The sequence below is a fragment of the Pan troglodytes genome, chromosome 2, assembly GCF_028858775.2.
Source record: "Pan troglodytes isolate AG18354 chromosome 2, NHGRI_mPanTro3-v2.0_pri, whole genome shotgun sequence".
Lineage (NCBI taxonomy): Eukaryota > Metazoa > Chordata > Mammalia > Primates > Hominidae > Pan > Pan troglodytes.
In genome coordinates, this window is record NC_086015.1 from 149,281,700 (window position 1) to 149,295,032 (window position 13,333).

Genomic DNA, 13,333 nt, shown 5'->3' on the forward strand with positions numbered 1-13,333 from the left:
AATTTATGGAACAACTATTCTTTATATGAAAAAAGAAAACCTATTTCACCTCTATCTTGTGAAGATCAGCCGGGCCCTTTCTATTACATGCACAAAAGTGAAATAAACACACATCGGGCCCGGCGCAGTGGCTCATGCCTGTAATCCCAGCACTTTGGGAAGCCGAGGCGGGCGGATCACAAGGTCAGGAGTTTGAGACCAGCCTGACCAACATGGTGAAATCCCATCTCTACTAATAATACCAAAAAAAGTTAGCCAGGCATGGTGGCACGCACCTATAATCCCAGCTAATCAAGAGGCTGACACAGGAGAATCGCTTGAACCTGGGAGGCGGAGGTTGCAGTGAGCCAAGACCATGCCACTGCACTCCAGCCTGGGCGACAGAGCAAGACTCCATCTCAAAAAAATAAATAAATAAAAATAAATACACATCATGCAAAATAATAAATTTTGGTTTATTCTTCCGAATTCCTACTAAACTATTAATCAGAAACACGTTTGGTTTTGTTTTGAATACCTACAATATTGGAAATAATAACATGAATTAGAATCTACATACATTAATTTGGGAAATAATTCAATATGAATATCAAACATTTAATTTAAAAAGAACTTGTAATTTATAATCCCAGCTGCCTCCTGAAAAGGTTTAAACCAACAAATTTGGGAAACCAAAATTCATCTGCTGTATACCTCAATGTTTTTGTGAATAAAAATGTAAGGATGGCAGCTGAGGAATGATTCATATTATTATACAATTTAAGGAGTAAAATTTAGAGCAAGGGAGCAAATAGAGATAGGGAGAGAAGAGGAAAAAAGAGAGCTGATGAGAAGCTAGAAAGCCACATGCCCAAGATGTGTCAAATCTCTTTCTCTACCCTTCAGTCCAATCTACTAAATCTTGCAACATTCCTGGCATATGTCAATAGACTATAGAAACCACATGTCTAGATACAGAAGCAAGAACCATAGGTATTACATAAACCTAAACCTTTGATTAACTAACAGAATTCCATGGAGACACAGCCTGAGTTTTACTCTTTAAGGGGCAAGGGCCCCAGATGGCAGGTAAGTTTTTTTTCTTTCTTTTTTTTTTTTTTTTTTGAGACGGAGTCTCGCTGTGTCGCCCAGGCTAGAGTGCAGTGGCGCAATCTTGGCTCACTGCCAGCTCCGCCTCCTGGGTTCACACCATTCTCCTGCCTCAGCTTCCCGAGTAGCTGGGACTACAGGTGCCCGCTACCACGCCCGGCTAATTTTTTGTATTTTTAGTAGAGATGGCGTTTCACTGTGTTAGCCAGGATGATCTCGATCTCCTGACCTCGTGATCCACCCACCCTGGCCTCCTAAAGTGCTGGGATTACAGGCGTGAGCCACCGCACCCGGCCGGGAATTTTTTTTCTTTTAGAAGATTTAAAATGTTTAATATTAAGAGGGATATATGTCAAATACATAGTGTAAATTCATTAAATAGTTCACTAAGAGAATAATTAATAAATATATAAATTATAGTCATAAAATGAAAATATCTAATTATTAAAAAGCATATGGGCATTACACACTATAGCATTTCAATCAAATTAAGAGAAAACAATGCAAATTCAAGAAAATAGCACTGAATTAAACTAGGTTTTAAGAGTTACAAATCATACACTATTTCATATCTCTAGGGTGTCACAACTGCTTTTCCTTGCCAAATGATCAAAACCTCATTCATATGCTTTGGAAAATTACCTACAATGTATATAGATAGTTAACTTAGATATTGAGTATCTATAACACAGCTATACAGTTGGGATGTATATACAGGTTGCTACAGAGAGGTCTTAGATTTTTGAAGTAAGAACTAAATTCTCAAATTTACAAATTCTAGTGATATATATATAGATAGATAGATATTATATATAGGGTGGGTTAATAAAGCATACTACATTTCCCATGTATCTTACTTAACAAAATAAAAACAATCATTCTAACATTTCACCCGCTAAACATTCTATTTATTATGAGAAATAATTGTGTTAATACATGTACTTACAACAATACCTGGCACTTAATAAGCACTTGTTAAAGGTGAGGTCTTAGCAGGAGTAGTAAAAATGGTATTATTAGTATTAGCAGTAGTATTGACAAACAAACTTAATATCATTGTAAGCTGATATACATGGTGTCTTTTTCCCATTTCAATTGAGTTAAATGAGCAAACAGACACTGTGAAGTGATAACTAGTTCAACAGTAAATAAAGCTACACATATGACTGTGGGATGATTTGTACCTCTGAAATTTCCTTCTGATACTAAGGACTACAACTCTGTATGCAATAACTATCTTGGTCAGAAGTTTTGTGAAATTCTACTTTAAAAATATCTATAGAGAATAAAACAACTCTAAATTTTAGTATCAGATATATCATAATTTCACCTAGCTTTAAACAGAAAAATGGGCCAAGTAACTGTATTTGTGATTATAACTAATATTAAATAATTCCAGATGTATTCAGGTTGTTTTCTATGACTCCTTTAAATGAAAAATAATTAACTTGAATTGAAAGTTTATTAGCTGTAGAACATAACTAAGTTCCCTCAATTTACTAAATACACAATTACTACAGTATGTTCACATCAATATGAAAAATAATCATTTTAACAATAAATTGATATCGAATTTTAGAAAGTACCTGTTTTGTTCAATCAAAATTTTTAAAGTCCTTGGATTTGTCAAAACAACATCTGCATCCACACTAAAGTAATAATCACACTTTTCATCCTGACGGCAAAAGTCCCTAACAGTGAAAAAGAAAATGAAATGGGCATGACATAAAATAAATATCTGCTGACTGAAAAATGTTAATATATATATTCTTATATGTAAAATATGGTTCTCTAACATACTTTTCTGATCAAAATAGTGAAACAATATCTGAAATGATATATATATTGTCTTAAATTTCAAAATGGTCAATTTAACACGGATATTCACAGGGAGCTCACCTCTAAAATTTTAAGCCAGTTAAAATATATTTTCAAGCCAGTAAATATTTTAAGGCATAAAACATCCACAAATCAAAATGTTTCTGCATACATACATACATACATACATACATACACATGCACACAAATGCAACTTACATATCCCACAACTCAGTTTTAAATGAATGTTGGAGATGTAAGTATATGACTTTTCAGGTATTAATATTTTACAAACTTGATTTGCATCAAATTTTCTAAGATAGTTATTCCCCTGCCTTCTTACCAGGGGCAGTGACTATGTTTGCTTTCCCTGGTACAGTTTGTAACATTATCATCAGCAATATCAAGGAATGAACAACTGGAGATACCAGATGACATTTGGGTTATCAACTTCCCTCTGGGCTCCCCTCCCTCACTGTCGGTCCCAGTCAGCACTTTTTGCTGTTGTCAGTGTGTGTCTCCACACCATATTTGTTCGAAGCAACTATCAAACAAAATACCAGACAGAAGCACTAGGTACAATCATGAAAAATATTAAAGAAAATATGTTCTGAATGTGGACCCAGAGGATTCTCCAATGAATAAATTATGGAATCATTAGTAATAACATCAGTTTGGTTTTTCAGAGGCCTCTTTTCTGTCTATCCCTAGACCCCTAATCTAGTCAGAATCCATCCCTCTGGGACCTCAGCTTCTGCAGCACAGGCATGAGGGTTCGTAGTAGATAAGATTATTTCCTGATGAGAATGGATCATGTCTTCACCTTTTTATCACCTACTCTTAACACAGTTCCTGGCATATTCAATTAATAGTCATTGAATACACGATTTTTTTTTACTATTACTAGAGTTTTATTAGTAGAATGAAGCATTAACAGGGCTAAACAAAAGGCCTACAATACCCGTTTCTTGGGATTACAGTATTATCTAGCTCAGTGACTAATTGGAGAGTAAGAGCACCTGTTTCCCCCACAGTCTAAAAACACACTTTTACCACACACAACCTTCAGAGTGTACATTTAAATTTAAGTCACTGCTATGAAAGTCATACTATTCATTTATCTGCATTTAGAAAAAATTGATCTTACCTTGATTCATCATTTGATTAAATATGTTGACTCGTAGCCATTAAAAGAAAAACATAAGTAACTTCTACAGCCCTTTATGTATAAATACGTACAAACATAGACACAGTCTAAGTTGGCTACTGCATACGCAAACAAATAGTTTGAGACACCCAAATTTGGCATAACAATTTTAATTTAAAAGTTTATTTTTTCTTAAAGTTTCCTTAGTAAAATAATTTAATTTAATTTTAATTTATTAAAACATACATTCCCATGTTTCTGGCTTCCGCTTGACTTAGATTTTCTTCTGGTCCTACTATTTTTATAGTTTTGATTTCATGCTTAGCTTTATCAAAAAATATCTTGATGTCCTTTTCATGATAAACTTCCTGTAACATATTTTAAAAATCAAAAATTAGAGAATAAGACAATCAGATGACTGAAGTATTCATATTAGAGAGTGCTTCACATTCAAGGTCATGAATTCTACAATTCAGATATTCAATTACATATAAAATAATAACCATATTAAACACGGTATATTTAAATATCACTTAAATGTCACATGAATAATCTTAAATACATATATATCAATATTCTTAAAGAGAAGATGCTTCAAAATTCTGTCAATATCTACTGCTAGACAAGTCTTTGTATAAATACTTAAATCTTTAATAGGTGTTTGCATAAATACTTAAATCCTTAGTAATATAAAATGTTTCCAACTGGAGAAGAAAAACATGGCCTGTAGCCTAGAAATCTTAGATATATGTTGTGAAATATCTAGAAAAAATGTCTACTAAGCATAATAGCCATCAATCTGAGTTATAAACTTAAATAATCACATTTTACAAAATACCCTTTGAAACCAGAGAGTAAAATAAATGGTCATATATAATAAAAATTTTATTTAACAAAAAAAGGAAAAATTTAACAAAATTCTATGGACAGATTAATGGGAAAACCATCAACATAAAAGTTACCAATTTTAGTGTGATTCGACTGTGCTAAAATTCAGATAAGATTATCTGTCTCCATCATTAGAGCATTTCAGAGATTTTTATTTGTCAAGTCTCGAAGTTTTCTGAAAAGCTGTTGCTTTTTGCAGATTTTTAAAATAACTTATCACATAAAAGCAACATAGAGTTAATACTAAATAACCAAAGATAAGACAAAAACTTCTGCCATCAAGGATTTTAAGGCCCCATGAAAGCAGGGAAAATATAAATAAAAGACAATACATAAAAACGAAATACTTTAGTGAAAGTATATATATTACAACATATTTTACAAAGCAAATGCTCAATTTTTCACCATTTTAAATCCATTTAAGCTAGTTTTCTGCAGTTAAAATATTCTCTGGACAATGTGAATGGTTAGCTGACATTTACATTAGGAAAAAGGAACAATGGTAAACAAACAGTATTAGGACAGAAGAGAGAAAATCGCACACTTCACAGCTATTGAGTTTTTCTAGACAATGTTAAATACCAGTGGTTTTAGTAGACAAGAAATAACTGTAAAAATACTGAGGAAAAATATTTTCAAGTTTGGATAATATGTAGGAGGTATGTAGGGGGCTCTGAATATTTTTGAAGAAAATGACAGTATCAAAATCCTTTGGGGAATGGCATGCCCTTGTGTGATTAATCAAAACAGTACTCTATCTGGAAACTGTTTCAAGTTCTTATATGTTATTGTCTTAAATCACAAACAATTTAATGACCAATTCTATAGAAGAAAGTACCAGAACTAACCCAAAGGCAAAGGGATTTAAGGCCCTTTGAATCTCCTTGATTATATATTAATTTAAGCTATATGATGATGGCTAATATTCAGCCATTTTTGATCTACAGAAACTGGCAGTTTCATGTGGCTCATATCAGTATTGTGGTGCTAGTCTCTAGAATCTAAAATCCTTAGGTCCTAAAAAGGCAGGGCTGTAATTACTCCAAAAATCCTCCACTGAACTTAACCCAATGAATTTTATTAGACATAAATAACAAATAATTCCAAAAAAGACCAAAAATAGTTTTGACATAAAATATTCATTTCTCAAATACTTACTTTGTTATGAATAAAAAGTTTAAGTGCTTCTTTTGGGTAATCCAGTGTCAACAATATGTCCAGAAACCGAGGTAGAAAAGGGGTTGGTTGCTCAATAAAAACACCTATTGATACGTTTGGATGGACCTTTGTTTTACACCAAACATAAAAATAAAATTATCATTAGTATGGTTTTGTTTTAAATTTTATTCAAATGTTAATCAGCATGACATAAAAAATACTAGAATATCAATTCAACATAATCTGCTAAATTTGAATTGCTCCATGGCAGTTCTCTAACACTTGAAACTAATTTTTGTGGCCCCCCCATCAAAGTGATTTTACTGAATCCCATCTTGGTTATGAGTTAGGTTTAAAGATGAAATTATCCTATTTATTACATGAATGTAATTCATGGTACTGCCTACACTACTAGTCAGTGCTTCCTTTAAAATAGCCCTTGCAGAAACTTCTTCACATCTGAAAGCTATTTTGAAAGTTTCGTCTAAGAAACCAAATACTAATTGTGTTTCTCTTTTTGTTTCCTCGGCTTAAAGTTCAGGGCTTAATTTTGAGCACATAAAAAGCAATCATGGGAGACCTGAGACTTTATCCTTTTATTTCCTTTCATTATTATATTATGTATAAGGAGAGCTATTTTCTTTCATTAATGTTAATATATCTTATCTTAATGTATATATTTTAATATATTTTCTTAAGTTCTCTTTAGATATGTTTTGGTGTGGAGTTTGTCCTTCATTAATTGCACAAACAATTCTGAAATAGCCATTATACATTCCAATCCACAAGATGGGTAATATTTGGCAAAAGGAATGAAAGTTCCTGGCTTGAAAGACTTGCAAGTAGATGGGGAAGACAGGAACATAAGTAAACACCCATGTAACAGTGTCATGACCAGAAATTTATGGAAGACTTGTTTATAATGTCTTACTAAAGCCATGTCTTAAAGTCTGAACAAAAGAATTACAAATATTTCTAAATACCTTATACATTAAGTGCTGAATTAGCAACCTTCTTCCATTTTTTCATACACGGTACCTCACACATTCCTCCATTATCTGTATAATAACATATGCTCACATAAAAGTACACCTTGTACACTATCATATTTCTTCATCTATTCATTCACTTGCCCAAATATTTATTATTAAATGAATAAACAAATACAAAGAACACAAAATATCTACTCTCCAGTAGTTCTCGATTTAATAGGAAAAATAATTTTAAAAGTAGGTCACAACTCTCCTTTATCAAATGAGATGATGCATTTCATTTAATTTTCATAAAAGCCTTAGAGGTTATTTTCCCAAATATGCACATGAGGAAAATGAGATTTAGAGAAATGTAAGTAACCCAGAACACATATATTTGAGGGTAAAGTGCTGGGTTTCAATCCACTACATCACCATTATTAACCTAAGTTCATGTTTATATAACAACAACATTATAACAGTTAACATTTATTGAATACTGACCACTTTGTATATGTATATTACATTTATACAAATAGAATATCATTTATATATTTGTTATATATATTCATATATATATGTGGGTAAAATTTCATTTAACATTCCTACCAACACTCTGAGATAATCACTATGACTTTACATATAAAGAAACTTGCCTATGGCCCACATCTAACATTATGATAGGCTTGGGATTTAACTACCTACACAATTTTAATTTTTATATCCCTATTGAAAAACAGCTGTATATAGCACGTAATTTTATTGTGCATAATGGAATGAATAGTTTTCCTTTCTATCACATTTTAACAAGCTGTAAGACAAAACAGCTTAAGTATTAAATTACATACTCCTACATGCAAAAAGAAAAAATGTTAATATAAATATTTTTCTATCTTTGCACCAGAAAGTTTATACAAAAGGAAACGAAACAGATAAAAAGTATTAACTCGCCCTCCAGAAGACAACACTACTTTCGGCAAAAAAAGATCAGGATAAATTTTTAAACATCTTCATGATGCAGCTTCATTCAGAAATATTCTGGCATTCTTTGCAGATAGGAAACAGTTTGCTATCTGAGAGACTGGCCAAAAACCTTACTTTCAAGTAAAATAGGGCTCTATTCATAAGCTCCTACATGTACACAAGTTACTCTTTATACTCCTTTCAGACAATGATAAGAATAGAAACTATTTAATTCAGGAGCTTGAACATATTACAGTAAAAGTATTTTGCATTTGCATGGGTTCAGGAGTTAGTAGTACTATATTCCTAAGAGCTTTATTTTTGCCTATATTGCTTCTACGTTTCTGGCTGCTGTAAATACTCAATGAACTTACGGTGAATGAAGGAAAAAAATCAGTCTTAATGACAAAACTCCCTAGAATCAATGCTTCATACATATAATCTTCCATGTTATGTCAGCAATTTTTTGGAAGAAAAATGTTGTTGTAAGATATCAGCTCTGGCTGATGTTAGAACAAAGATACATAAAAATGTTTTATAGATTAATAATGAATATTTTCAACTCTTTGTTCACCCTCAAAACATGAATGATAAAATATAACTATCTATGAAATACATACAAGTAGCAACATGCCTAGAATATACACATCACACAGGTAAAAATGCACAGTGTCAAGAACATACAGTAGTCTGGAGCCAGACTCCCTATATTCAAATCCCAACTCCAACACTTAAAATTGTGTGCCCTTAAACACGTTACTTACATTTATGCACCTCAGTTTTCTCGTCTGTAAAACTGAGTCAATTGTACTACCTATTTTAGGAGTTCTGTGAAGTTTAAATGAGTTATTATATGTAAAGTAGTTAGAACAGTCGTTTGTTATATAATCAGGTAGTATTAATTTTTACATATCAATTTTGAAAATCCAGCACAGATAAAATTAGTCAATAAAAATGCTGAAGCCTTGTAATGATTTTTTCTCAGTGCTTTGACTAAGCTAACAGAATAAACACAAGAGCACCCCCCAATCGTAGTAAGCTATTAAATATTAACCACAGGACTCTTTCATTAGGTTCAATTATTAGCTGGTTTTTCTGTCAAAAAACAGTTCTGAAACACAAATCTAGCAAATGGCTGAATCATCATGTTTTAACACTATATCCCCATTATCTATCATAAAATCAAAACTATAAAATAATTTGCCTTTTTTCCTATAAATCACAGTATTTCATGACAATGTACTTTCTATTACTACATTTCACACATAATCAATTCCACTTACATCTACTGCAGACAAGTCGACTGTATCGAATTCACAAAGAGTGCAGCCATTATCCTGTGTCCATGAATTGGGTACATAGTTTCCAAAATAATTCAGGAGAATCTTGTAAATGAAGGAAAAGGTTATTAATGAAAGCAGGCCTCTCATCGGTGTGGTTTCATTCTATAATCATCTAATTTAAAAGCATGTTTTCTGCAGCAGGTATATTCCTTTAGTAATTCTACTAATATATCATCTGTAGGTGCATACTGAACAGTCTTCTCCAGAATATGAATTGTAAAGCAGGACAAAGTATGTCTAGAAATGTCAAAAAAAAGTCTTATAAATCATAAAGGTCATTTTATTTCATATTATATTAGATATAATACCGGAAAGGATGATCAAAAAAGAAAAAGCAAACAATGAAATAGAGTTTTAAATGGGCTAGTGAGACTTATTAGGAAAAATACAAATAAGAGTCACATGAATAGTAATTTAGTAATAAGATAAACCTGTTTAAAGGCTGAGCACAGACACCTACAGTAAATGGGGCAGTAGTAATGTGACCTCTAACTAACACAACGCCACACAAAATAAATACTAAGGAAGCTTTGTCACCAAAAGACACTAAGCTCTTCCAGGAAACTATGCTACTATAAGCTAAGCTTCTGGGCAGTGATTCAGGGGTACTGATTCAGGAAAAGAGAGCTTGCAGATCAAAACAGATCTAGGGCAACCACTAATAACAGTCATCTGACAAATCCTAGTGACAGTAAGCTAAAGTACAATATTATTTCTCTATCCATTTTCTTTCAGATCTCTCTGAGTATCCCCTTTGTGAGGTATCTGTTCTTAAACAGCTATTGGTATTCATTTTAACTGTAAAAAAAAAATTCTGTGCTCTTCTGTGTGTTTTGGGGAGGGGTGGTGTGAAGGAAGAAGGATAGGTGACGGAGGTAGACACACTTAGATTTGCTTTGAACCCTCAAACAAAATTTTTAATATCCCTAGAATTTGAACATGTTAGGGAAGATCCTGCTGAGTAAATAGCAAGTGAAATTACTACATCTTCTGCAATTTTAATACCCAGTAGTGGTATGAGCATTCATATTAATAGGCTTTTTAAATTTTCTTTCCACAAACTATAATTTTGCCTCATGCTATTTAAAAGCACCTAAAATCCCTATTATCATTATATGATCAATAATTTTTCATTGGAAAGGTAAAATGAAATCAAAAGAAAAAAGTCCATGTTAAACATGGGGATCAAAAAATGTACAAAAGTGTCAACTAGAGTTTTCTAGCTTCTTAAAGTCCTAAAGGGGAAGTTAAAGTGTGGAATACATGAAGTAGTTGGGTACCATTTTGCCAGATTCCTCTCAAATATTTGGGATCCTGTTCAAATATTCTTATTGTACTGAAACACTGAAACAAATACTGCTGAAACAAGAACTTTAAAATGGGAAAAACTTTGTGTTGTACAGATATTATAGATATAGCTACATTTAATCTCTACAGCAAAATTAGAAGACATGGACAAGTAAGCCATTCACATTTCTTCTGGACTACAGGATAATTCAGGAAACAAATTACAAGGCAGGAAAGATGTAGTCATGATATTAACGACATTTCAAGAGTCAATGTGGTCATTTTAATGTGTCTTGATAATAAAAACAGAAATAAATATTTTACTGTTGTCAAATGACAAAGGCAAACATTAATCATTTGTGTTCTACAAAATATCATGGTTTTGAAGGAAAAATATCTATGTGGAATGTATCCCCTATTTAGCATTATTTCTTAAAAAGATAAAGAATATGCAAGGGTGAAAAGCATAGTTTTATTTAAAATATCCTGAGAAAAAGTTTTTTTAAAAGACAGAAAAAATTTCCCAAATATTTGGCCATGTCTAAAATCTCTATTATATATAAAGACTGGTATTTCCACCATCTCAGAAATCTTATTAAAAATGTAAAATTTATTTCATGAGTTATTGATCAGTCTACTAGAATCCCTATATGAATATTAAAATGATCACTAGTTTTAAAATGTTAGAGCATAAAAGACAGCACTTTTAGTTTTCAGAATTAAACTTGTCACTTTCCTACCCTCTGCTTTTTATCTCAATTTGTTTCCTAGATAACTAAGATATTTTAGAAACATTACTTTTGACTAGAAACTTCCCTCTTTTGGACCTCTCACCACACAGGCAGAGGTTATCCACCATCACCACCCCCCATTTACATCTGTTTTCCTCATGAAAACTAGAGACATTTTTGCTGGGAGCTCTAGACGGTGCAGAAGGCTGTTTATGCAGTTAGGCTGCTCTGGGCACTCCTGGGCTACTAGGTGATAGTATTTTCCTGATTCTTCTTTCACAATATCAAAATGTTTCCAAGTATGATGTCATTTTCATTGACAGAGAAACTTTTCTGCCCAAATCCTTTCCTCTTTCTTCCTTTTAAAAATTATATCCAATTATTCAAGGTCACAGTGACCCAAGTACTACAGCTTTTATGCACAAAATTCACATCTCTATTTTTATTACAAATCAAATTACTTTCAGAAATGAGTTATGTTCATGTGTAGATCAGGTGATTAGCTCTTCCCCTGTTTATCTTTTGTAATCAATGTGCAAAAATTGCAAGCATTCCTATACACCAATAATAGACAGAGAGCCAAATTATGAGTGAACTTCCATTCACAACTGCTACAAAGAAAATAAAATACCTAGGAATACAACGTACAAGGGACGTGAAGGATCTCTTCAAGGAGAATTACAAACCACTGCTCAAGGAAATAAGAGAGAACACAAACGAATGGAAAAACATTCCATGCTCATAATATCGTGAAAATGGCCAAACTGTCCAAAGTAATTTATAGATTCAATGCTATTCCCATCAAGCTACCATTGACTTTATTCACAAAACTAGAAAAAACTACTTTAAATTTCATATGGAACCAAAAAAGAGCCCGTATAGCCAAGACAATCCTAAGTAAAAAGAACAAAGCTGGAGGCATCATGCTACCTGACTTCAAACTATACTACAAGGCTAGAGTAACCAAAACAGCAAGGTACTGGTAACAAAACAGATATATAGACCAATGGAACAGAACAGAGGCCTCAGAAATAACACCACACATCTACAACCATCTGATCTTCGACAAACCTGACAAAAACACGCAATGGGGAAAGGATTCCCTATTTAATATGTAGTGCTGGGAAAACTGGCTAGCCATATGCAGAAAACAGAAACTGGACCTCTTCCTCACACCTTATAAAAAATCAACTCAAGATGGATTAAAGGCAAACCTAAAACCTAAAACTATAAAAACCCTAGATGAAAACCTAGGCAATATCATTCAGGACATAGGCATGGGCAAAGACTTCACGAATAAAACACCAGAAGCAATTGCAACAAAAGCCAAAATTGGCAAATGGGATCTAATTAAATTAAGGAACTTCTGCTCTGCAAAAGAAACCATCATCAGAGTGAACAGGCAACCTACAGAATGGGAAAAAAATTTTGCTATCTATCCATCCAATATCCAGAATCTACAAGGAACTTAAACAAATTTACAAGAAAAAAAACAAACCACTCCATCAAAAAGTGGTCGAAGGATATGAACAGATACTTCTCAAAAGAAGACATTTATGTGGCCAAAAAACATGAAAAAAAGCTCATCATCACTGGTCATCAGAGAAATGCAAATCAAAACCACAATGAGATACCATCTCATGCCAGTTAGAATGGCAATCGCTAAAGTCTGGAAATAACGGATGCTGGTGAGGATACGGAGCAATAGGAACGCTTTTATGCTGCTGGTGGGAGTGTAAATTATTTCAACCATTGTGGAAGAGAGTGTAGTGATTCCTCAAGGATCTAGAACCAGAAATACCATTTGACCCAGTAATCTCATTACAGGGTATATATCCAAAGGATTGTAAGTCATTCTACTATAAAGACATATGCACATGTATGTTTATTGCAGCACTATTTACAATAGCAAAGACTTGGAACCAACCCAAATGCCCA

General features: G+C 32.8%; 1 protein-coding gene across 12 annotated transcripts in view; it reads right to left on the reverse strand.

Moving 5' to 3' along the window:
* PLOD2 (procollagen-lysine,2-oxoglutarate 5-dioxygenase 2) overlaps positions 1-13,333 on the reverse strand; it is a 91,548-nt gene that overhangs the window by 13,080 nt on the left and 65,135 nt on the right. For all 12 annotated transcript variants that reach the window (XM_516801.8, XM_016942114.4, XM_063807248.1 and 9 more), the window contains 4 exons: positions 9,318-9,419; positions 6,101-6,226; positions 4,301-4,422; positions 2,676-2,780 (listed from right to left, as the gene is read on the reverse strand). In XM_516801.8, coding sequence (XP_516801.5) covers positions 2,676-2,780; positions 4,301-4,422; positions 6,101-6,226; positions 9,318-9,419 — 455 coding nt within the window. The remainder of the gene's footprint in view (positions 1-2,675; positions 2,781-4,300; positions 4,423-6,100; positions 6,227-9,317; positions 9,420-13,333) is intronic.